This window comes from Myotis yumanensis, unplaced genomic scaffold (genome assembly GCF_028538775.1).
Source record: "Myotis yumanensis isolate MYYU_CA2020_CCGP unplaced genomic scaffold, mMyoYum1.0.hap1 SCAF_9, whole genome shotgun sequence".
Lineage (NCBI taxonomy): Eukaryota > Metazoa > Chordata > Mammalia > Chiroptera > Vespertilionidae > Myotis > Myotis yumanensis.
In genome coordinates, this window is record NW_027223760.1 from 44,063,254 (window position 1) to 44,088,208 (window position 24,955).

The following is a 24,955-nucleotide window of genomic DNA, read 5'->3' on the forward strand; positions in this document are numbered from 1 at the left end:
TTATTGAGCAGGGTACAAGGGTGATTTCTTTCCCAGGTTCTTGTCCAGATGGACTCGAAGAATGAAGCCACAGACAAAGGTGGTAGGTGAGAAGTACAGAAACTTTATTGCAAGCAGAAGAAACTTTATTGTAAGCAGATACTACTCTAAAAATCTTAATTATAAGCTTCTAATTCTAAGATTGTCTCTCCTAAAGAGGGTGGCCACAGCTCTTTGTTTTGAGGCATTATAAAGGCTGTAGTTCTTTGTCTCTTCATGACCCTTTCTAATTGGACCCTTCCCCAACTTAGGACCCCTTGTTTTCCTCATTGGTAACTCTGCAAAGGCCAAAGCCCAGGGGGTACCCCCCTCTTTCTTTCCCCTTATTTTGCAACATTCCTCTAAACTCTGTGAAAACATATTTCCTTTTTCCAGAAATTGTCTTTTCTTTGTCCTTCACATATCCATCTTATCTGTTCAAGTTGGAGTTACTTTTGATCTGTCTTATGGTACTTAGCAACCTTATCCTGCCCAGCCTTGAGACTGAAACCACTGGCTTCCCTGCTCAAAAGAGTAAAGTGGCCTCTTTTTCTTTTTTTTTCCTCTTGGCCCGAGATTTATTACCCCTATGGCTCTCCCAGCTGCTCAGGCCAGAGATACCTCTGTCCTTGGTTTTTGGCTGTTTTAACTGTTCAGGACAAGATGCCTCTGTCCTCTTTAGACCCCTTCCTTCCTGTCCTAAGCTAGCTAGTTAACCCTTATCACAGCTCTTTCTCTATCAATTTTCCTTTTTCTTTTGAAAGAATGATAACCCATTAGGGCTGCAGCTGTCCAGTTGTGCAGGGAGTTTAATATCTGGTCCCACAGGCTGCAATCCAAGCTGAACTCAGTCCCCCCATCAAGTTATCAGCCCTATCTGGCGGAATCCATCTGGGAGAAGGAAAGTCCAGTGTGGGTGGTGTATTCATACCCATCAGTTAGGCCGGCAGATGCTTCCCTCTCTGAAGGTGAAACTGAAACGTGTGGAATATCAGAATGCATCTCCCCACTGAGCTCAACATACATTTCATGAGGCTGCAGATCCGCTAATGTGCTCTAAAACCCGTGTAACAGCCTTTCTTTTTCCTTATTTCTGAAGGGAAGTATTTTTAGTTCCTGATGCTGAAACTTCTGTGATTCAAAATCTTTTCATCACTTTCTTTTCAATGCTAATACGTTAAAACCAAAATTAAACAAAGCTGAAAAATATTTTTAAAATAATGTTTAATGAGTATACATTTACAAATGCAGTCAGGGAAACATACAAAAATAAAAGGTCTATGTGCTTAAGAAAAATTTTACTAGAATACAGGAAACATACCAGTAGTGAAGAAATGTAGTCTAACTTTTTGCTATAGAACAGTTTGGATCTGTTAAAAGGAATACAGTTCACTGTTTCCATCTATCCCAAACTCATTTATTTGGCTGTGTTAGTATGGTCAAATTGGTTTGATGGTTTGTGGAGGGAGGGTTTTGGGAGGGAAGAAAAGGAAATTGGCTTTTCTGGACAGCTGGCGTGGTTTGGAATCTGTGGGTTGAGACCTGGCAACCTAGCTGTCAAAACCACTAGGGGGCGCTCTTTAACTTCTAGCTTCATGGAAAGCTTTTTTTAAAAAAATTAAATTCTTTATTGTTGAAAGTGTTACTTATGTTTCCTTCCCCTCCCCCAACCCTCCCATTTCATGGAAAGCTTTTTTTTTTTTTTCTATATTTTATTGATTTTTTACAGAGAAGAAGGAAGAGGGACAGAGACTTAGAAACATCGATGAGAGAGATCGATCAGCTGCCTCCTGCACGCTCCCTACTGGGAATGTGCCCGCAACCAAGGTACATGCCCTTGATCGGAATCGAACCTGAGACCCTTGAGTCCGCAGGCCGACGCTCTATCCACTGAGCCAAACCGGTTCGGCATCATGGAAAGCTTTTATTAGTTCCTGGATAGAGCATTTCTACTAGGTTATAAAAGTGGAGTCTACTTTACTCCAGGAAAGCTTTGTTACCTAGTTATGGTATTTCCTATTTTTAGTGATGAACTGTGACCCAGTAAAAACATATTACTCTGTTACTAAAAAGGAGCATGGTATCAGCCTAGAATAGTCCTCCACCAATTCTGTAGGCAAAGGCCAGGCCGCAACCCTCCAAACACTTGGCTGTTTGGCATAAATAGAGGGGATGAGTAGTGACATTTTCCCATCGATGCTCTCAGGTTGGCACCTCACACACAGCTCTGCTCGAAGTCTTCTGGCTTTTTATATCCTTGCTGGGTGGATCAAGGATAAATTAATGGATCATATGCTCTGTGTATCTTCTCAGTGAACACAAATTGAGATAAAATGCAAAACCTATGAAGGAATGATGAAACCAACACCCCTATCCAATTCCAATGTTCCTGACAAGGTCATTTTAGAAATAATTTGGCAATATATATCAAATGCTATTAAAAGTTCTTAAAGTTTTGTAATCCCAATTCTTGGCAAGTATTCTGAAGAAATAATTTGAAATATGGAAAAAAGTTATAAGTCTCTGAAATGTCATTTGTTTTAGTAAAGAATGAATATAACCTTACATTCTTAATTAGAGCAGTGGTTAATAAATGCTGACTTGATATAATATTATGCAGCTATAAGTTAAATACATATACCATGTACCTAAGAGAAGAAAGCCACTAATACATTAAGTGAAAAAGGATGTAAAGTTGAGTATGCAGTATAAATAGAACTATTTTTAAAAAAGTTTTATAAAAAAAATATCCTGGATTATGGGTGATATTTTAATACATTTTAATTGTTTTGTATATTGTCATGTAGAATATATGATAATAAAAGTTAAAAAAGAGCCTGGCCAGCGTGGCTCAGTTGGCTGAGCACCATCCTGTGCATCAAAATTTGCCAGTTCAATTCCTGGTCAGGGCACTTGCCTGGGTTTCGGTTCAATCCCCCTTGAAGGCAGGTATGGAAGGCAACTGATCCATGCTTCTCTCTCTCCCCCTTTCTCTCTTCTCTCTCTAAGCATGTGAAAAAAGAGAAAAACAAATGGTCGTGATAGAGCAGGTGAAAAATGTCAACGCCAAAGGCTTTTGGTTATTTCAGTATGTGGGAAGATCGTGCCTAAGGCTCTTTTTAGCTTCATGTATGAGCCAGGAAGGCTAATCCTGGTGAAGGTCACTTTGAAGTGGAACTGTCAGCACAGAAAACAGAGAGAATTGTAGGCAGTTAGACAGACATGAGCAGAGCAAGGACGATGGGCCAGGTCCTGGAGGTCACCTGGGGGGAAGCCCCGATGGTGACCTTTCCTCCCCTGGCATATCACTGGTCCTGCAGCTTGGACCCTCAACCTTTCCTCCCTAGAGATAACATCTAGGCCTCAGCTATATCTCAGGAGTAAGCAAAAAAATGCAGCAAAATCAGACAAGCAACCCCATGGCTGACCTCAGGACCAGCTGCATTGGTTAATGACCCCCTGCCCTGGCATTGACCAATCAATCAGTGGAGACCTAGAGCCTGAAAGGACACACATGGAAAACTGATGAATTTTTTATTGAGATCTTTCCCTGGGGCCTCCCCTAACATCTCTACCCTCAACCCTTTGGGCAAGGACCCAGGGTGCTCTCCCTCCCCCTTCCCAGAGCACCCCCATGTTTCCCCTCCTTCTCTTCTTCCCCTCAGGTGCTATCAACTTCACCTTTCTCACTTCTAAGCTTCAGGGGCCCTTCCCTTGCCTCTATCACTTGTTTCCTAAGCCCATTTCTTCTACAAATTATTTCTGCTATCTCCGTGATTTTCTAAATAAACTAGAGGCCTGGTGCTGGACATTCATGCACTCAGGGGGTCCCTCAGCCCAGCCTGCGCCCTCTCACAGTCCAGGACCCCTCAGGGGATGTCCAACTGATGGCTTAGGCCTGCTCCCTGGCGGGACATCCTTAGCACTGCTGTGGAGGCAGGAGAGGCTCCCGCCACCGCCACTGTGCTCGCCAGCCATGAGCCTGGCTCAGGGCTTCTGGCTGAGCAGCGCTCCCCCTATGGGAATGCACTGACCACCAGGGGGCAGCTCCTGCATTGAGCGTTTGCCCCCTGGTGGTCAGAACACATCATAGTGACAGGTCGTTCTACCATTTGGTTGATTTGCATATTAGCCTTTTATTATATAGGAGGATACTCTCTTATAGTTTGGGGCTTGGCTCTGAATTCTTTCCTAGCCAAAATTCAGATACTGAGGTTGCTGAACCCAGGTCCGGTCTGACCCTCCTGGTCTAATACCTGGTGTTGTTCTCACTGCCCTCGACGGAATCATCCTGCATTCCAGTGAGGCTCTAAGAACCAAGTCTCATGTAACAACTACTGCTCACACCTTTTTGCCCTAAGACTTTCCATAATTCTCTCATCTGTACATCTGTCACACTTTCACTTGCATTATTCACTTAATTTCACTGCTCAAAATATGACAAACTATAGAAGCTACAGTTTTATATTAGAAATTCATTTCATAGATAATTAGTAATGAATAATATTTGGAATATATTATATACAAAGCATACCACAATGCTTAAACAAAACCAAACCTAATCTAGTGCAACTTTACAATATTTATTTAGCTTGCTATCTAAAATTCTGGTTTATTTAAACTTTTTGTGCAAGGGTTTTTATCAACCCATCCTTGCTCATTATACACTGAGAAAATCCTAGTGGTATCCTTCAATTTTAACTCAATCTTTCTTACACCTATTCCTTGTAGAGGAGGGATCTTTGGACAAATGTATATATTTGCATATATCTGACCCATACTTCCAATCAATTGTGGTATTTTTGTTGTGTTACAAAATAGTTTCCCACTGTACACAATCACATTGGTAAAAGCAAAATCAAAGAGTACATTTAACTACAGAATTCACTATGGCAATATTTATAATCACCTTCATGTCCAAAAAACAAAAAAATAACTCATTCCTTTTACTTTATTTGGTCCTCTTCTTCAGACGTACCAAAGAAAGCCTTTATCAATGACCACCGTTTCACTGTCTTCTCTCACTCCACTCAGCCCTTGAACCAGAGAAGGTAAGTGCATGTACTTCCTCTGGAGTTTGCAAGACATTAATTAGGTTCTGCATGATGTCCACAACCGGACGCTTCTGAGTGTGAAGCCACAAAGCTAATCTGGATGTCAGCCTGACTGCCTCTAGGAGAGGCAGAACCTACATCAATTCATCACTAACCAGAGGTAAAATGTTGTTCTCTTCCAATCTCTCAATTTCTTAAAGTCGGGCAACTTTTCCTTTGCTGTTCACAAACTTCAGGCCATGGTGGGAGAAAAATGCATTCTTGACTGAGCCCATTATTCATCTCTAAACATACAGTTCAGAACTCTGGGTGCATTGAACGTTGCTTTAAATATCTGTTTGTCCATTCAGTGCTGATTTAGAGCATTTTGCATTCCTTTCCCAACCCTGGCGGATCCGTGTGAGGGTCTTGTCTATACATGGCAGGATGAGGATAAACTTGATCACCAGCACGGTGCAAGGAATGATGAGTGCTAGTATGTAAGCTGAAGGAAGATACCACCGGAGACTGGAAGGACTGAGGAATCTCTTTCCGCCATATATCAGGGTGTGAGCTGTGCACAAGATCAGGGTCAAATAACCCAGTTTGGACTATGAAAGCAAGAAACAAAAATATGTACATTAACACTATTTGCATTTTAAAGCAAAACAATGGAAGCCAATGAAGAATATTGTCAACAACCACAAAGCTTTGAAACCTTTCATATTTAGAACATTCTGAGGAAAGCAATAACCCTCCTTCAGGATGATAAAGATTTCATTTGAAAAAAAAAGTGCTTGCAAATGACATGGTGGTTCATCTTAACCTGGCTGAATGGGAAAGTTGCCCAGGAGTAAACTCTTTTGAGTTAGAATGAACAAGGTGCCTTGCCTTCTTCCTCCATGGTAACCCTTTCCCTTGGTCACTGTTTCCGGAGTTCAGAGATGAACAAGACACAGTATGTCCTCAAGAAGTATTACATCAGTATACATTACTGACTAAAAGCACATACTAGCTAATTTCTATCACAATCAAGAGCAATTAGCAAACTTCACTTTTATCTGTTTTGGCTTAACGTTCATTTTTATCTTAATGTCTTGAATATAGGCGTGAACATGAGAAAATGTTGACTGCATTTGGTCCCTGGATACTAGTAAAACAGACTTTTGAAATTTGAGTAGTTCTATACAATTCAAACCTAAAATTAATTATGAATGGTCTATTCCAGTGGTTCTCAACCTTCTGGCCCTTTAAATACAGTTCCTCATGTTGTGACCCAACCATAAAATTATTTTCGTTGCTACTTCATAACTGTAATGTTGCTACTGTTATGAATCGTAATGTAAATATCTGATATGCAGGATGGTCTTAGGCGACCCCTGTGAAAGAGTCATTCGACCGCCAAAGGGGTCGCGACCCACAGGTTGAGAATCACTGGTCTATTCCATTACACTGATTCACAATGAACATGCATCAGAATAATCTGGAGGGCTTGTTAAAACAAACTGCTGAGTCACATGTCCAGTTTCTGATCCATTAGGTCTGGGAGGGCCTGGGGATTTGTGTATCTAACAAGATCCCAGGCGATCCTGCTGTTGCTGCTGGGTGCAGGTACCACACTTTGGGGACCACTGGTTTATAAGAATAGTTAAAAATCCCCTTTAATGAGGTGTCTGGTGGTTGATATGTGGAAAAAACAGATTTTTCCTGTTATAGGCCAGCATTGAGTCTGGTATGAGGACAGTCTAGCATGATTTGTTTCTAAGGTTTTAAACTTTATTTCAATATGTTGCTTTGCATATGAATGGGATCCTAATCTAAGGTTGATTTTCAGAAGGAGAAATGTTGTCTTTGGGTTTCTCTTTACCTTGCACCAAGTCCATTGCCACAAAGTATAATAGTTGTTGGTGTTTTTGACGCTATACTTGTAGCTGTGGCTCTGGGAGGAGTCAGGAATCTTGGCAAGGGATGCCCTGCTAGGAATCAAACCATTATAGATCTGTCTTTTGGTGCCAGAGTTTAGCATTTTCTAATTTGAACTTGTTTCAGTTACTATTTTTAGGAGATTGCTAGGGAAGTGACAGAGCAAAAGGAGAATTTATGCATGGTGTGAGAGAAAAACGAGGATATTTGTAAAGCCAGACACATTTTGCAATGAAAGCAGATTAAATCTGGAGGTCCTTACCTGGACAAATCGGAACTCTCTCCAGTTGACCACATTGGTAACTGATGGCAAGGAAGTGATCCCCAAGAGGACGAAGAAGAAAAATCCAAGGATTCCGAAAGACAGATATGAATCACTAAGCCAGGCATTAGTAGTACTAAATGGATTTTCTTTCTTGGATATTGCCTAAGAAAAATTACAAGCATTTTTTAAAAATTACATGTTTTTATAAACTGCCCAAACTTTCAAAGGGACTGAAAACACCTCTGCATGGCTTATTTACTCAAGGCAAATTAGATGACATTTCTTAATAGTCATTTGAAAATAATTGTAGAGAAAAATACACTTAGAATTATTTTTGTGATAGAAAAAGTAATTGGTTCTGCTGGGACTTCATTATAATAGTTGACTCCAGGAGTTGTAATTGACCCTATACATACTAAAACAAAGTCAACATTTACTTAAGCCTTCTCTACCATATAGTTTCTTGTTTCCTAAGCAAAACTGGACGTTCTCAAATAATTACAGCAAGATTCTGTTTTTCTGTTTGATATACTGATCATTCACACACAGAACGTGTGGGTTCTTTCATGTCTATTGTATTGTAATCCAGCATCAAGTCTGTCCCACCGCAAATTGAGAGAAATCAGGCTACTTTAATGTGATTCTTCCCCAAGAACCTCACCTGTATTTGTTAGGGAAATAATGTTGAGAAACCCACAGAAACAACATCAATGAGTTATTGACTAATGAACTATGAGACTAAAGATTGGTCGAAACTAATGATTTCCTAACTGGAGCTGATATGTAGCACTTCCTCTGGGACTGCTTTTAGACTCCCTGAGCTGATTCTTTTTGAATTTTTTTGGCTATGCAGAAAATAGTATTATTTGCCATTTGCTTAGTAAACTAAACAATTAAGGAAGTCAAAACATTAATGGAGTTATAAGCACTCTTTTGGAAATGTGTTTACATTCTTGTGCCACAAGTCCAAACGGCCCCTTCCTAATTAGATGGTTATTTTTGACCTCCCAAAAGAGGTGGCATGCATAAAAACAGAAGCTTGAAAATGCATTGCTTTACATTTACTGAATGTGCCCCAAAGGAATTCAAGGAGGTGTCATTTAGGTTTCCTGAGCCCTCAAATCTGTCGGTTTTTCAGGATCCCAGTCAATCCTGGGAATACAGATCTGGACTCCAGGAACCTGGGAATCTAACTTGCCTTCTCAATGGTTGTATGAGATGTCAACTGGATCCACTCAAAAACAAAAAACAGACAGCAGGTGTCTAATTCTAGTTACTTTAAAAAATAAATATGCTTAGAAGACTGATTTTCTATAACTGTACAATGGAATATCATGTAGCAAGATTCCTCTTTGATTGAAGGAATAGGAGAGCATAAATGAGTAGAGATTTACCCGGGTGATGGTTGAGTTTTCCAGCCTCCATCGTACATAGTAACGAATAGGAATCACAAGTGTGTAGATGGCGTGAAGGAAGGCAAATCCCAGTGCTATCAAGCCAAGCTGCTTTCTGCAAAGCATCCAGTGGTCAAGCCAGCCTGGGAACCGCCGGTATTTCGTACCTCGGTACAGCTGCAGAATGGCAGCAATGACACCGGGGAGGTAAACCACCCCGAGCAGTGTCAGGGCCGCTACTGGGAAGACACGATTTGGGATGGAAACAGCCATGCGAAATGTGTGATCTTTCTTCTCATTCACATAAGGGTAGATTACGTCTCTGATAACACAGTAGACAAACAAGAAGACACACAGGATAGCAGAGAAGTACAAGGGGAACTTCCACATTGGAAACAGTTGCAGGGGGTAGTTTTCAATTTCACTGGCTGCCAAGAGAGATCCTTGATCCAACGGAGTCAGCCCAAGAGCACGAACTATGTCCATCACTCTTTGCTTGGCTTTGCTGTCATTTCCGCAGATGAATGCCTGGGTGAAAAATAATTATTTTGGTATTTATTCTTTCTTTAATAATTATTTTTGAAAGTCTATAAGAGTACTGCTTAGAACAGGACATGTAGTGAACTGCTTTTCAAACAAGGGTGCTGAATCAACATATTTAATAAGATGAAGTTTTGAACTTGTACATGTGGGTTGGAGAGTTAAGTACCAGGGTTTCAAGTTGAGGGTGATTTCAGGCATATCACACTGATAGGACAAGACTTTATTTTCCACAGTGTGAACAGTTTGATGTTTCTTCTGTATTCATGGGTGCCACATCATTTATGGATTCCTGCTAATCTCAGTGAATAAATGGAAGTAGTTTCATACAAGGTAATGGGAGTGCAAAGGATATCAACCAACGATTTTAGGTGTATTATTTTCTAGTACTAACGTGAGACCTCTGGAGACTGACATCACTGGGTTCTATCAAATCAAAAGCTTTGTAGTGGGAAATGAATCACAATTAACTCCCCTAACTTGCTCCATCCTGAGAAAGCAGTTCATGTCATATATTAGTAGAATGAAGTATTCAGTAGGTATTCTATTTTGAGGTAAGTGCACATATGAAATTGAGGGTAAAGTAAATTCATCATTTGATCTTACCTGCCGACTTGCGTCCAGTGCTCCTGACTGGAGAGCCCACGCTGAGATGGTGTTAAATGCTTTCACTATGTGGGCTCCCGGCACCAGCTGAGCAAGGTACTCTGCATTAGATTCTGGGTACTGATGCATTTTGAGGTTGTTGCTGACATCGACCAATATTTTCCCACGGAGAACCTCAGTTAGTGCTGTGAGAAGATCGTAATGATCCCTGTGGATTGCTATGATTATGATGTCAGATTTCTGGGCGGCTTCTGAATAGCTCAAGACCTCTGCACCACTGGGCAGCAGGCTGAATGCCCTGGGGTTCCGACTTCCAAAGACAATCGAATAACCACACTGGATCATTTTAAGTCCCAGTGATCTTCCAAAATCTCCAGTTCCAAAAATACACACAGTCTCTTGCTCTTCTGGAGGAATCATAGTAAGAGGAAGTGTATCTGTAGACGTTTTCTCCATGACTGAAAGATAATAGAACAAATACCCAACAAAATATGAATGCTCTGGGCATGGAAAAATTAATGAGAATTATCTCCAGGAAACAGTGGTTGACTGATGTTGTTCTAAGCTTCTAATGAGTTCCTAACAAAATTTTGAAGGCGGAAAAAATTGTCATATATAGCCCAGCCGGCTTGGCTCAGTGGTTGAGTGTCGACCTAGGAACCAGGAGGTCATGGTTCGATTCCCGGTTGGGGCACTTGCCTGGGTTGTGGGTTCGAGCCCCAGTGTGGGGCATGCAGAAGGCAGCCAATCAATGATTCTCTCGCATCATTGATGTTTCTGTCTCTTTCTCTCTCATCCTCCTTTCCTCTCTGAAATCAATAAAAATATATGTATATATTTTTAAAAATTATCATATATGTGTTCTCATATGTCTTATTTAACAAAATCATTGATGAAAAACTTCTGTTGGATAAAGAGATGCAATAAAAAAAACCAAGACACTTACTGGTGGATGTTTTAAACTGTGCATGTGTTTTGCAATGATTTTATATTTATTGCACAGTTAGAGTTCCAAAAGTTCTAGTGTGCCTGGCTATCCGCTCATTACTCTATTTGTTTATCCTAATATATCATTTTTCTATCTCTTATATTGGGATTAAAATTTACAAACAAAATACAGATTTGATCAAGTTGCTGGTGTCCTGTAATGAGATGGATGATATCTTTATTGACATATTCTCACTTGGATCATCTTAATCATTGCAAAGAGAGAGTGATTCTGGACTTTATTGTGAACAATTTGGCAACCACATTCATTTATTATAACCTGCCACAAACTTTAAAAAAAAATGAAGATGTGGACTACACAGTCCTCTATTTTTTATTCCACCTTTGACTAAACTTTGGTTGGGTAAGCTCCTCAAACTCTTTGTGTCCCAGTGTCATCATCTTTAAAATGAGAAATTGGTAGTATGTACCTACCTTGGAGACATTGGAAAGATCAGATGCATTCGTTTTAAGATGCATATCTTAAAACCATTTTTGAGACATAGTAAATTTATTATTAATAGATTACTTAATAAACATTATTTAATGAATCAATATATTTAATTATCTAATTAATATAACTTTTATATAAATTCTGTAAATTAAAGTTTAATTTTATGCTTCTCTAAATGTGTTTATTGGAAATGCATACAATTTATCTGAAACAGCATTCCATATTTCTTAAGACGCTTCTGCTGAACTCTCTTATAAATAAAATCTCACATGAAATGGCTTTAGAACGTACGGATTTATGAAAACATAGATGTAAAAATAGCTCAAGTGCAAATTTCTCTCATTTACAATTCTTTCACATTTTATTTTAATATTTCTCTCTTAAAATGCAACCTGGCAACCCAATGTAATGTACTTGGGCTGTTACTCCAACCATTACAATTAATTTTCACTCTTCAACCTTCAGAGACATCACTGGGCAAATTGAAAGTGCAAAACCAGTAAGGAGATACTAAATATCACTGGCTGACTTAATAGAAGGAACTATAGTTATTCCATTGGTCATAACTCCTACCAAGTTACAGAAGCTCTGAAGTTGATAATCGTGTTGGCTACATCTTGAGCTCCACATCATATCTTCCCGGTTCTAGCTCCAGACCTTGGGCAGTACCTGAGTACTGCTCAGCTCCCAGTTCCTAACAGAGGCTCACATTGGGGCCCCACATCTTATATCTCTTGATTCTTGTCCTGGGGTCCCTCTGATACCTCTGCCTGGGTAGAACTCAGACATGTACAACCCATGGGGCCCCCATGGGCCAGGACTCCATAGATAAGTACTTCCCTTTCATCCTCTGGCACACAGTTCTGACAAATTTCATAAGGCTCCCCAGAAAGTCCCACTGGATCAGAGCATCACTGGTCTGTAGCAATGGCCAAGGTAACGCCTTCTTCCTGTCTTTCCCACCTTCTCTGCTTTGTGCCCCTTGCCCCTCACGCCTGCTCCCTGAAATCACTTCCCTAATAAACTGTACACAAGCCTTTGTCACAGTTCTGCTTGCTAATCAACCTAAGAAAATGCAATGTTATGATTACTTTTTTATGAAAAAAAGAAGAAGACCTGACCTAAGGTTACCATAACTGTGATGATGAAATAATTGCACGGAAAGAAAAGTTAGTAATTATTTGGGGAAATATCCTAATAACAGAAGTACATAAAAACAAGATGTACATAAAAACAAGATGTTCTAACCACAAGAGAGATCATTTTGCAGTAAATACTACATAAAGAAGGAAGTTATACCCATTTCAGACCATTTGTAACTCAAAATAACACCCAGGTGTAAACATGAATTTATGGAGGTAGTAAGGGTTCTTGCTTAAAAACTAGATTCCTAGTCCTATTTTCCTCTTGGATGTAGGATGGAATTCTGGAATAAAGAAAAATAAGAAAGATGGCAAAGAGGAAGCAGAGTTATTGAGGGAAAGATGGGTTAAAACAGTTAAAACATAGCAGTGGTCTCCTCTCTTTCCTCTAGCTCTTTATAAACCTGTTACGTAACAGGAAATTCGACAAGAATATCTCCTGGTTGGGGAAATCAGCAGGACTGGTTTTACCTCCTATGAAGCATTTCCCAGATAGGCTCCTTGAGAGGTGGGCCAGACAGGTAATCTAGGTAATCTGATCCAACAAGGATGTTTGTAGAGATTAGAGATTGGCAACTAATGACGCAGATGCAAAAATGGCCCAGAGGACTGTGAAAGCCATGGTAGAAGCTACCACTGAATTACGTGCGCGCGGGTGTGTAAGAGGGGTCAGGTGTGGGTAATGAAGAGTCTTGCCTATCATCTCCCTGTTTGCAGATCCCACCCCAGGTTTTGGAAACCTGAGGCAGCATTCTTCTCAGATGTTCTTAACCTAGCATCCCATGAGGGTGCTAGAGCAGTGTGGTGTGTTTACTTCTCTTACCTCCCAGGGGTCAGACATCACAAGCCACTTCCAGTTTCAGAGAACTTTAGCATAGTAAAAGCATGTGAATGTCCAAACGGGATTATAAACACTGCACATATTAAATGCTTATAGTTAACAAATCAATGATATTAACCAAAAAATCTTTTCATCTGAAATAATTATAGACTCACAGAAAGTTGTAAAGCTAATACAAGAGGTTCCTGTGCATCCTTCAGGAATGGAAAGAAATAAATTGGAATAAGCATTGCTAAGAGAGTCACGTTATATAAAACAGTCAGGAGGCTATTAAGGAAGTGGGGCCTGGCCATATCTGATGCCTCAGTCTCAGAGCTGCCAAATTGCTAAACATGTTGCTAAACTCAGCCCAAGGCTGACTCACAAACCTGGAGCAACCACTGCTCTGTGGACACACATGCACTTGACCTCCTCCTTGTGTTTTTTATCCCCTGGTTTATATCAATCTGTTACCTAGCCAGCAATCCTTCATTTGCATGAGCGGATTACCCTTAGTGTTTTTTGTCTTTACAAATCCTGCCTTTGTCTCTCTGAGGGCAACTTGGGTTGCTACCTGAATCTGTGTCTCAGGGATTCAAATCTTTTAAGATTCCAAATAAACTTTTAAAGTGTTTTTACGTCCTCAGACCTTTATTAGTTAACACTTCCAATGGTTATATGTTACATAGCATAATGCCCTGGAGAGTCACCCACATTGGTGCCTGTATCAATAGTCTGACCTTGTTTATTGTTGAGTAGCAATCCATGGTATGGACCTCTTCATTTGCTCATTTGCTTCCTGCACGTCCTGTTTCGTAAAAAGTCTCTGTGTCTTCTGCCATTTTCTAATTGGATTGTTTGTTTTTCAACTGTTGAGTGTTTATAATTTTTTATGTATACTGGATATGAGTCGTTTGTCAGATATAGGGATTTCAAATATTTTTTCCCCTCAATCTGTAGTTTGCTTTTTCATTATATTAACAGGGTCATTCAGGGAGCAAAGGTTTTTTTTTTATGAAATTTAATGGTGCTTTTTGTGTGTGTGTGGATTGTGCTTTTGATATCATGTCTAAGATTTCTTCACTGAGCTCTAGGTCCTCAATATTTTCTCCTAAAGGTTTTATATTTTACATTTAAATCCATTATCCATTTTGAGTTAATATTTGTATAAAGTGTTTAAGTCAAGGTTCATTTTTTTTGCACACATGAATATCTGATTACTTCCCTATCATTTGTTAAAAAGATCATCTTTATTTCATTGAATTGCTTTTCACCTTTGTAAGAATCAGCAGTCTGCACATGTGTGGGTCAGTTTCTGGGTTCTCTGTTCTGTTCCATAGATCTATGTGTCTCCCCTTGACTCTGAATGTAGTTATATAGTGAGTCTTAAATTTGGGTAGACTAATTATTCCCACTTTTATTTATTTTCAGAACTGTGTTAAATATTCTAGTTACTTTGCCTTTCAATATAAGTTTTAGGATAATCATATATATATATATATATATATTACTTATAGTTAAAAAATAATGCTTTTTAACGTATTCAAAAAATACAGTGCAACCTATTTGTTTTGTTTAGGAGATAATCCCAGGCTATTAAAAAGAAATAATTCATACTAAGCATAATGGCCATGTACAAACATCGATAAATGGATACAAAATTAAAGTGGCATGATTTTCATCCTAGCTGTATATTTATGTATACGCATAGACCTCATTTGGAGAATATATCAAAATAAAATTTTAAAGTCCTGTGTATCAGCAGTCAGGGACAAAAATCGTCCCTTTCCTCTCCCCAGCCCTAGAATAGACCTATGTCCCAGTTCTTTTAGAAAGAAGAACAGGGTTCAGGGTTCAACAACCTAACCGTGCCCCTTCTAAAAGGTGGCACTTTCTTGCCTTGCTCTGGGGAGATGGACCATTTGTTTCCCTTAGGGTTTTTATAGAATGAAAAAGAAAATATATAAATACTGTATTTAGAAGAGAAAAGGAAGTAAAACCTTCCTCTAGTGCAGATAGGACTGAGAGAAATAATTAGTTTTCATGACTTCCTCCTATATTTTTTATTCTGACAAATCCACAGAAAATACAAATTAAGGTAAATTCTTTTATGTAAAGATTCAATCTTAGTTACATATATTATTAGAAATCTTATTTGTTTTTAAGTTCACCCAATTTTACATATATAATATATATACAAACTGAAAGTGAAAAAAATGTTTTACATAAAAAAGGTTTGGAGGTAATCATAAAAACAACTCTAAAAACAAAACTGTCAACATCACAAGACACACTATTGAGTAATAGAAGTAGTGTGCTGAGGGCCATAAAATAATCATAAGTAAACAATAAAAGACCCCCTACAGAGATGGGTTTGGAGAGGAATGTGAGAAGGGAAATGGTGGTACAGACAGGCACTTTCTGGCACTCCTTCCAATATTTCCTTCATTCATCAAAGCGACTTCTTATAATCACTTAGGCTTAAAATGTGCAAATACTTCTGCAAAAGATTACAACAGAAACCAGTGGTTCTCAACCCTGGTGCACATTAGAATCACCGGAGAGCTTTTGCAAAATACGATGAGCAGACTCTTGGAGTCTGAATTAATTGGTCTAGGATAGAGCCTGGGCATTGTTGTTGTTGTTTTTAATTGATTGTGAGGGGGTGGTAGAAAGGGGGAGGGTGAAGGTAGAAGAGGGCATAAATGGTGACAGAAAAACAAACAAACAAACAAATAAATAAATAAAGTTAAAAATTTTTTGAAGCTTTTCCCCAGATGATTTTAGAGCCAAGCCTGTGAATATTGCCTGTTAGCTTTCAGTGGTTCTCTTCCATGGTCACACATTAAAATCAGCTGGGCAGCTATTAAATGCTAGGAGATCACCTGCTGGCATTCTGAGTTAACTGATCTAAAGGAGAACTCGGACATTAAAACTCTCATTTCTAAGGAGCACCCAGGGCTGAGAACCACTGGGAAAGAAAACAGAGAATGATAGCTTATGTTTTGAAGTTTAATGGTGGGAGAAAAAAGCAGAGTGTTGAGCTTATTAGGGGATGCAGAAGCATTTTACCTGCTTTACAGTTTTCCCCCTAAGTAATTGTTGACTGGGTCTGAGAGTCTAGAATCTTGTTTTTATGAAAAACAGAGGCAAGAATGGTGTGCAGACCTCAGATGAAGACAGTCAAGGTAGCCAGGCTCAAGGTAAGATATCAGACTGCAGATACGCAGGTACGCTTTGCTCTGTAACTCTCTCAAGGAAATCTTAAAGAGTTTTCTTCCAGCCCGGCTGGCATGGCTCAGTGGCTGAGCATGGACCTATGAACCAGAAGGTCACCACAGTTCAGTTCCTGGTCAGGGCACATGCCTGGGTTGCGGGCTCCATCCCAGTGTGGGGCTTGCAGGAGCCAACTGATCAATGATTCTCTCTCATCATTGATGTTTCTATCTCTCTCTCCCTCTCCCTTCTTCTCTGAAATCAACAAAAATACATTTAAAAAATTTTTAGAAAAAAAAATTTGTCTTCCATGAGCCACAAAGTTATAGTTTGATTAAATCCACCCACAAAAGGACATCAGTTCTTAATAGCCATTCTCATATAGTGCCATACAGTATCTTGTTTGTTTGGATGAAACCTTTATTAAAGACAGTCTGACCCTTTCTCCATTTAAAAAGTCAGGTTTGAATTCTGAAATGATTGTTCATACAAGATTTTGAATTCCTCAGACAGCATCTCCTCTGGACAGCTTCCAGGAAGTTAGAAAAGAAATAGCACCCCTAACACTATAAGATGTGACAGGATTTTTCATTTTAATTTGATGCCTATGAACAGGTTTTTTTGTTTGTTTATTTTTAGTCCTTCCTTCTGTTTTTTTGATTCCTTTTGAATTTCAACCTGAAAACCTAACATAACTTGACAATATATTTATGATGAGCCGAAGAGCCATCAATCAAACATTGTTTTCATCAGGAGGCATAGGGCAGGAGGGAGTTCTGCAACTATGCCAGCCTTCTTGTGATTCAGAGCAATTGTTTTGATACATCTCAGGGACAATTGGAAAGCAGAAAATATAAAAACAAAACAAAAACTCTTACACTAACACATGAACACATCCAATTTACTCACTGAGTGGTTTATGTATTTAGTGAGGTCAAGGCTCACTAAATACATAAGGGAAGCAAACATGTTCACTTTTAAGCATATATTGTTTTACCAACTGTACATTACTGTAGCAAAATCAAAGGACTTTGGTTTACAAAGACCATTGATTACAGTTTATTAAAAAATTTACTGTGCCCCTCCCCCACACAATCAATGGATTTTTCTATGAATTATTTTTCTTTCTTTTTTGGATGATTTAATCTTCAGTTTAGATGTAGTTAGAAGTAGCTCTGTTAGTAATAGCCCTAGATAACAGAAATATATCATTTAAAGCTCTTAATCTAACTAAAGAAACCACTGCAGGTTCATTGCTGAAAAACTGATTATTTTAGATGTTTTGTGAGAAAATGTTATGTGCCTCATAGCAACTTAATTGACTGATGATTAGTTTTTATGCTACCCGCTAGAATGACACAAAAGGAAATAATATCTTGTACAGTTTGATCAAGTCAAGGGGCATTAACGAAATATAACCTTTACATTAACGTTCTGTGGGGGTATATGCTTCCATGGGAACTGCTAATCATCAGAACTAGCTAGGACTGTGCTGCAACTAAAATGATTCTGTTAATAACATTTCACTATCACCAAATGAATTACCAGGGGAGCAAGGTAATACAGATCTATATTATCTATTTTAATTGCACTTTAGGGAAAAATATTTTTAATATGTGTGTGTGTGTGTGTTTTAAACTGACTTCAGAGAGAGAGAGGGATAGAAACATCAATGATGAGACAGAATCATTGATTGGCTGCCTACTGCACAGCCCCTACTGGGGATCGAGCTGGCAACCTCTGCATGTGCCCTGACCAGAAATCAAACTGTGACCTCCTGGTTCATGGGTCTACACTCAACCACCGAGCCACACCGGTCACGCAAAAAATATTTTTAATTTAAGTTCTTTGGTGAAATTCTAGTTCAATTATAAATCTCATTAACATATGTTTTCACATTTAGATCTCAGCTGCATCTGTCAAGCTAAATGAAGATGGTTTTCGGATTCCCTGGCCAAGAATTTCAGCAGGTAAGTTCATTATCCACTGTCTAGGCTGCTTATTTCATTTGATTAAAGCCCGGGCTCATGACAACAAGGTCAGGGATTCAGTCATGTCTGAGTTTATTTACCTTGACCTCCATTTACATCCTAATTTCTGAAAACTTCTTACAAATCTTTGGCTCCCCAAAGATTCAGCCCCAGGCCCAGGCCCTGGCCCTGGCTTGTCACCAGCAGAAAAACAACTCTCACTGATTGAGTAGCGTTTGGCTTGTACACTCAATATGAGCATGGCTTATTGGATGATCTGGTGATTACAACAACCCACTTAATATTTAGTGTAAATTAGTAGTACTAATTCTAGGACTACTGTAGTCAGAGATATTTAGGAAGTGATTGCATCATTTCAATTGTGAATTAACTTTGTTTAAATTAACTTCCTAGGAATAGTCATTTATCTTTACATTGAGGCCACTAGAAATTACCTAAACATTTGATAACTGCCCAGTCAGTTTGGGGGTAGAGCAGTTTTGCTGTGGACCTGATTCCACCCTTGAACTCTGTTGATGGGAGAATTCCATTCTGCTTCAAAGTATCTCCTTACCCTTTTTAGAAATCTCCCAGGATGGCTCATACATTTTTATGAATATAGTTTCCTTCATCTTCTTTTGGACACCATTTTCTTCCATTTTTAATCTGGCTTCCAGACGCTGGGACTCTTAATGGCCATAGTGCCTTTAATGTTTGCAAAGTCAGCTTGAACAGAGGGGCGAGGCCTGGCCCAGCAGCTGCTCCATTTATCTCAGGAGAGAAGGAGCTCTTGAAACTTCTTCCCCTGTCCTATGCTATACTCTGATAAACAAGCCCGAATGCTGTGCTGGTTGAGAAATATTTTTAAGAAAACAACTTTTAATTCCTGGGTTGTAAATCTCGGCTCTTTTCAGTGGTGTGGTTGAAAGCTTGCAATCAACCACGAGGTGAGTTTTCACACCAGGGAAATCAGCAAAGGCTACACATCAAGACCCCCCCCCGCCCCCCTGCCCGCCCTTAGAGAGATGTTTTCCAGCATGCCACAGAGTCAGTCTGTCTCTCTTTCTCATCCCTTTTTCCCAAGATTTGGACATGTGACTAAGGAAATGGGAAAAATTGGGCTGACAGGATGATTCATTTTTTCAATCCTGACTCTGCGCATTAGGCCTAAATCTCTTTCCTTAGGGGCCTCCCGTCTCAGAAGACTCCTAGATTCTTAATCAAAACAGAATCCAACAAAGGTTCCCAGGTCTGTTCCACCCCATACATGTAGCTAACACTACTGGGGACTGTAAATCTGATACCACTGCTGGACTCTTGGTTTTCTCAGGGAGATACTTACAGGGACTTTTTTGTATATACTCGCATCCCCAAACACATATCTTCCAATTTGCCACACATGCCTCAAAAAAAAAAAAAAAAAAAAAAGGAAAGAAAGAAGAAAAAACCTTTACAATTTGGGATTTCAGTCTAGGATAACCAACTAGTGGCACAATTTCATTATTAACCACAATGAACCATTTACCAACCTCCTAATTGCTCTCTCCTTGACCTCCTTCCATGTCCCATACCACCTATATCAGGGCAATTGAATTGGATGAAAAAATCATTTTAGTACTAGGGTACTAAAATACTTTAGCACTGGAGAAGAAATAACTAAAAGCGTAATAATTTTTTTATAAAAATGATTCGACATTACTTAGTTCTTTTGAACTGTTCAATAGGCTTTATAGCTTATGACATGCCTTGAGGTATTACAGAAGAACTAAAATGTTTTACTTAAGCTAAACAAATTAAAATCTTTAGAAATCCAATATTCCAATTTTTATGACCTCAGTTAAATGCCTTAATTGTATTATGTCATGCTTGAAAATGAATTACTCTTTAAAATGAAGTAGACTCCAAAGTATCATAGTTACAAATTTATTATGAAACTTACCCAGTATAGCAGCATATCAGGGTTAATAAAATTAAGGTTAAGTAGAAGAAACACTAAGGTTCCTGCAATGTCTTTTTCTTTTAAAGTTATAATAATTTCCACTATTTACTTTATATGTACTGCACAGTGCAAAGCAATCCCACACTTCTCCCAAAAGGCAGGTAGTAGATATCTGGGCACTTGACTGTATTAACTGGTCCAGTACAGGGGACAGCCATGCTCATAAACTACTATGCCCATAACGATCAGCATCTTCCCAACCTAAAAATCAGTGTTACCAGTAATATCTTAGTAGGATTTCATGTTTTCGACAGATTTATTGAACAGTCTCTCTGTGCCAGGCACTGTGCTGTGTCAGGGATGAAGTGATCAATGAGACCCTCTTGGTCCTCAAGGGGCTCAGTCTTGGGGAGGATGTGGCAACATAGTCAAATCGTGACAATATAGTGTGTGAGGCCCTGAGCAGGGGAATGTGCAGCCTAGATCCGAGAGAAGGGACACTAATCTGCCTGGGGCAAGAAAGTTTGCCAATGTCTGTGCAGAGTGACTTCAGCCCCTGTTTAACTTGGCTCAAAGCTGTTTCCACACCCTGTGAAATGAGCAGGTATAGATAAGACATGCCTAATCATTGTCAACGGCTAATTGCCCCCTCCTATCCCACCGCTCCTCAGGATTGGAGCCCCTACAATCTTTGGAGCTGAGGCAGAAGAGACTATCCAGCCTGTGTTCTAATAACCCTCTAAGAGGTGTGCTATACAGTCCTATTAAATCAGAATGGCAGTTCCTAACTTTTCAAACCCGTGAACTTTATTTCATCCTGACATTAGGATTGAGCATGCCCTCTACATTTGAAATACACATATTTCTCTTCAAAATTTTCAGAAATTCTGGAATGTCAAAGTACAAATGGCAAGACCACTCCACACAGGGTTGAATAAACTCTTCTGGAACTTTGTGGAGAAGCATTTAGATTAGGATGTCAGTGCCCTGCCTTGTTAGAGTTGAAATACTTCTTTTAGTAAACTGTTGCATCTTTCTGCAGTGATATGTTTGTAAATGTGATTTTCAAATGGTGCAAACATTCTTTGTTCTTTTTTTTCTTAATGATTTGGAAGAACAAATTGTTTATATATATAGGCCAAGTATGTTTTCTTATCATGCATTATTTTAAGCATTAGTTATCCTTTATTAGTTTTTTACTTAGCTTTATTCCTTCCAGGACTGACTTCTTCTCAAAATAAAATAAATAACAACTCTAAATTCAAATCATTTTGAAAATGACCTACATGTCACTCAAAATATTTTGAGTATGTTTAACACATCACATGGAACTGCTCAGGAAGTCTTCATAATTAGCAAGTGACCCATTCTCTTTGGATGTACAAAGAACAGTCAAGCAGGTGGCTTTGGATGTCTTGAGTTTGTAAATTTTATTTTTACTATCTCTGGCCTAACTATAACTTCAAGAAAAAAAAATTCCCACCCAGAAAGCCTTATTATCCTAGAGTTTTACAGTCAGAATTAAAGGTAAGTGTGGATACAGACACTTAACAAACCACCTCCTCCTCAGAGGACAACCCAGAAGAAACAAGCTACAAGGTGCCCTAGCAAGCCTTCCAGGTTGAAGGGTGATTGTATTTGTGTGTGTGTGTGTGTGTGTGTGTGTGTGTGTGTGTGTGTGCCACTAGCTTATTAGTCTTAAGATTCTAAAAGGAAATGATTTTTTAATAGCAGTTGACAAAAGACTCAAATTTCATCTAAGGAGAACTAGGTGGTGAGGGTCATGAAATATTGAACTGTGCAGCTGAAGATGACTGCAGTGCTAGCTACTGGGGATACTTTAAAAGGAGAATCTGTATCCTTTTAATACTGGCATTAATCATGGTAGAGCGTTACAAGGGTGGTTCTTCAGGAGGCAGGGAAATGTAGTGACTGCTCAGGGTTTCTCTTCCAGTTTGAAATCTATGACAAATGAATCCCTTTATCTTAAAACTCTTCACAACAAGGCTCAAGGCCCAGGGTTTTCCACTTATTCACAAACAGGCTCATAAAAATGTTATTTGGTTACTTCTAACAACAGTTAGCAAGCTGACACAAGGAGAAGCCTGGAGATTGTCCTCAAGCCAGGGGTCAGGCCTTGTCTATGCTGGTTTCTGAACCTCGAGTTGCCATGTGAATATCATTCAGCAGAACCATAACCGATGCCAAGTGAAGAAAGTGCTGTTCCCCAATTTCTCTCTACACATGTACCATTTTTTGACCACCTTGTTAATGTTATAGGTACGACCAAGTCATTACTCTCTTCATCAGAAGGCAGGTTTCATTTTTAATAGGGGAAACTACCCAATTATGGAGACAGTCTCTTCCCCTACAAGTAGCTTAGACTTCTACCACATTTATCATTCAGTGCGTACCCTCAGCTTTCAAAACCATTCTTCACCCCGCTATGTGAGAATGTCCTAGTCCCTGGAAATGGCAGTCTCATAAATGTCATTCACATGAAAGAACAGTTTTTTCTGATACAGTAGGGGCAATATCTGCTGAATATCATTCAGCAGAACCATAACTGATGCCAAATGAAGAAACTGCTGTTCCCCAATTTCTCTCTACACATGTACCATTTACTTTAAAACCTCGTAGCTTGACACATAGGGAGTGCCGTCCTGTTTTATGGGTTGGCAGTGTTTGCCATGCAGGCAGAATAATACCGTGCTAAATCACAACATTCTGAAGAACTTGGGCCTTTGCAAAAGGCCATATCTCAAAGAAGTTACTACTTCAAATAAATGTGCCATTTTATAAAATTACCCCTACTGTATCAGAAAAAATGTTCTTTCATGTGAGTGACATTTATGAGACTGCCATTTCCAGGGACTAGGACATTCTCACATAGCAGGGTGAAGAATGGTTTTGAAAGCTGAGGGTATGGACTGAATGATAAATGTGGTAGAAGTCTAAGCTACTTCTAGGGGAAGAGACTGTCTCCATAATTGGGTAGTTTCCCCTATTAAAAATGAAGCCTGCCTTCTGGTGAAGAGAGTAATGACTTGGTCATACCTATAACATTAACAAGGTGGTCAAAAAATTTCCAACCCGCAAGCATCTTTAGTTGTGCATTTTCACCTTGTTAGAGCTGGGTTTAGTGAGTCATCTGGTCCCATAGGCTTCTACTTTGCATATGTGAACACCGAGGTTGAGGTGTTGAGTTTCTAGTTAGAACAAGGAACAGAAATTCTCCAACCTGCTTCCCAATTCTCCATCCAATTCCCTTTCCATTAGACCAGTCATCTTTTAAAGAAAGTTCCCAGATTACCATCCAGCGAGAAACTACTTTCTTGCTGCCTCTGGACAAACAGAACCACAGTTTTGTTTACTCTTCATAATAAGTTACATTTCCAGTAATATTTCTCCGGAAAAGCAATCGCTAAACTAGAGAAGGAAATTTAAATCACGATCAAAGGTGGAAGTGGGTGCATGTCTCAGGACCAATTTCAGCTCTTGGTCAAGAAGTGACCTCAGATCTGAGATGGCAGAGATTGCCAAAATCACATTCTTGCAGGCTCCCTTCTGACCAGCACCACCAGATTGCTCTTATCTAAAGTGAGATAGGAGAGGAATTGAAATCGCACTTCTCTGCTCTCTAGTGTAGAGATAAGCGACAAAAGACCAGGAATCTGGAAGCTTGCTGAATTGCTTAACAGATTGTCCTTTCCCTGGGAGGGATGCAGGGGCGCGCTGGGAAGTTTGCCAGCACCTATTTCCTTCCCCGCGAGCGTGGGGAGAGGGGTCCTGAAAGGAGGGGTTGAAGGTTAGCTGAAACAGATAAAGGAGGCGGGCCCTTTGGCGAAAGGTACAAGACAAAGAGCCAGAAACGTGACCCACCTGCGGGAGGGTTGCTTCCAAGCTGCTATGGCCAAGGGCGGCGGCAGCTGGGCGCGCAGCTGACCAGGCAAGGAGGGAGAAGCTGTGCAGAGCTCCAGCTTGCGGCTGCAGCTCTGGGTTCTCAGCCGCCCCGGCCAGGCCATATAAGAAGGCTGAGAAGGGAGGGAGGGGCGGGGGCACCCTAGATTTCGCAAGAGAAAGGGTGAAGAAAGCGCTTCCTGGAAGAGTCAAGTTGGGAATCCCGGGTGGCTGGAAGGACCAGAACTTCCCGTTCTGCCACTGCAGCGTTTGTGGCAGATGTTGCCGCTGATCTGTGGCCAGTGGAGTTTCTAAGGGTTTTCCCCAGAGTCCTGGGGATCTGTGCATTCCAGGCAGATTGAGGCTGGAGAGTCTGAGGAGCACCCCTTTAGGTAAGGGCCTCTTGAAGTAGCTGAGAAAATGCCACCCAGTCTAGGCTTCTAGCTATTTCTCTTCTTGCCATCTTGCGCAATTCACTGTAAAAGGTGACAGGTTTCTCTCTGCCTGGAAGCTCTGGGTTCCTATGGGGCTCAGCTTGGATGACCTTGAGGTTTTAATTTATGTAGATTATGTTGTTCAAAAGGAACAAACCAAATGAAAGAGAGGGATGATGATGCGGTTACTTTATTGTAGACATATGTCTGTAACTGTAAAATACTGACTGCATCATAATATGCAGTAATCTATATTTCATAATGGGATTGATATGCCCTTCTATAGGAGAAGCTCAAAAGTCACAGCTATATCA

At 39.8% G+C, this 24,955-nt stretch overlaps 1 protein-coding gene across 1 annotated transcript; it reads right to left on the bottom strand.

Annotated features, from left to right (window-relative positions):
• Positions 1–1,225: 1,225 nt before the first annotated feature.
• Positions 1,226–24,279, bottom strand: STEAP4 (STEAP4 metalloreductase). The gene is made up of 5 exons (XM_070424209.1): positions 24,190–24,279; positions 9,780–10,237; positions 8,634–9,161; positions 7,237–7,401; positions 1,226–5,662 (listed from the first exon to the last, which is right to left on the bottom strand). The coding sequence occupies exons 2-5, from the start codon at positions 10,233–10,235 to the stop codon at positions 5,399–5,401; spliced, it is 1,413 nt and encodes a 470-aa protein (XP_070280310.1). The 5' UTR covers positions 10,236–10,237; positions 24,190–24,279; the 3' UTR covers positions 1,226–5,398.
• Between the last annotated feature and the right edge of the window lie 676 nt (positions 24,280–24,955).

Bases quoted from the DNA above. Each gene is read 5' to 3' on its own strand.
- STEAP4 (XM_070424209.1), bottom strand. From the start codon at position 10,235: ATGGAGAAAACGTCTACAGATACACTTCCTCTTACTATGATTCCTCCA. The intron at 9,162-9,779 runs GTAAGATCAAAT...TTTTTCACCCAG, and splicing joins CACTGGACGCAAGTCGGCAG to GCATTCATCTGCGGAAATGA. The intron at 5,663-7,236 runs GTAAGGACCTCC...TTGCTTTCATAG, and splicing joins GAGAGTTCCGATTTGTCCAG to TCCAAACTGGGTTATTTGAC.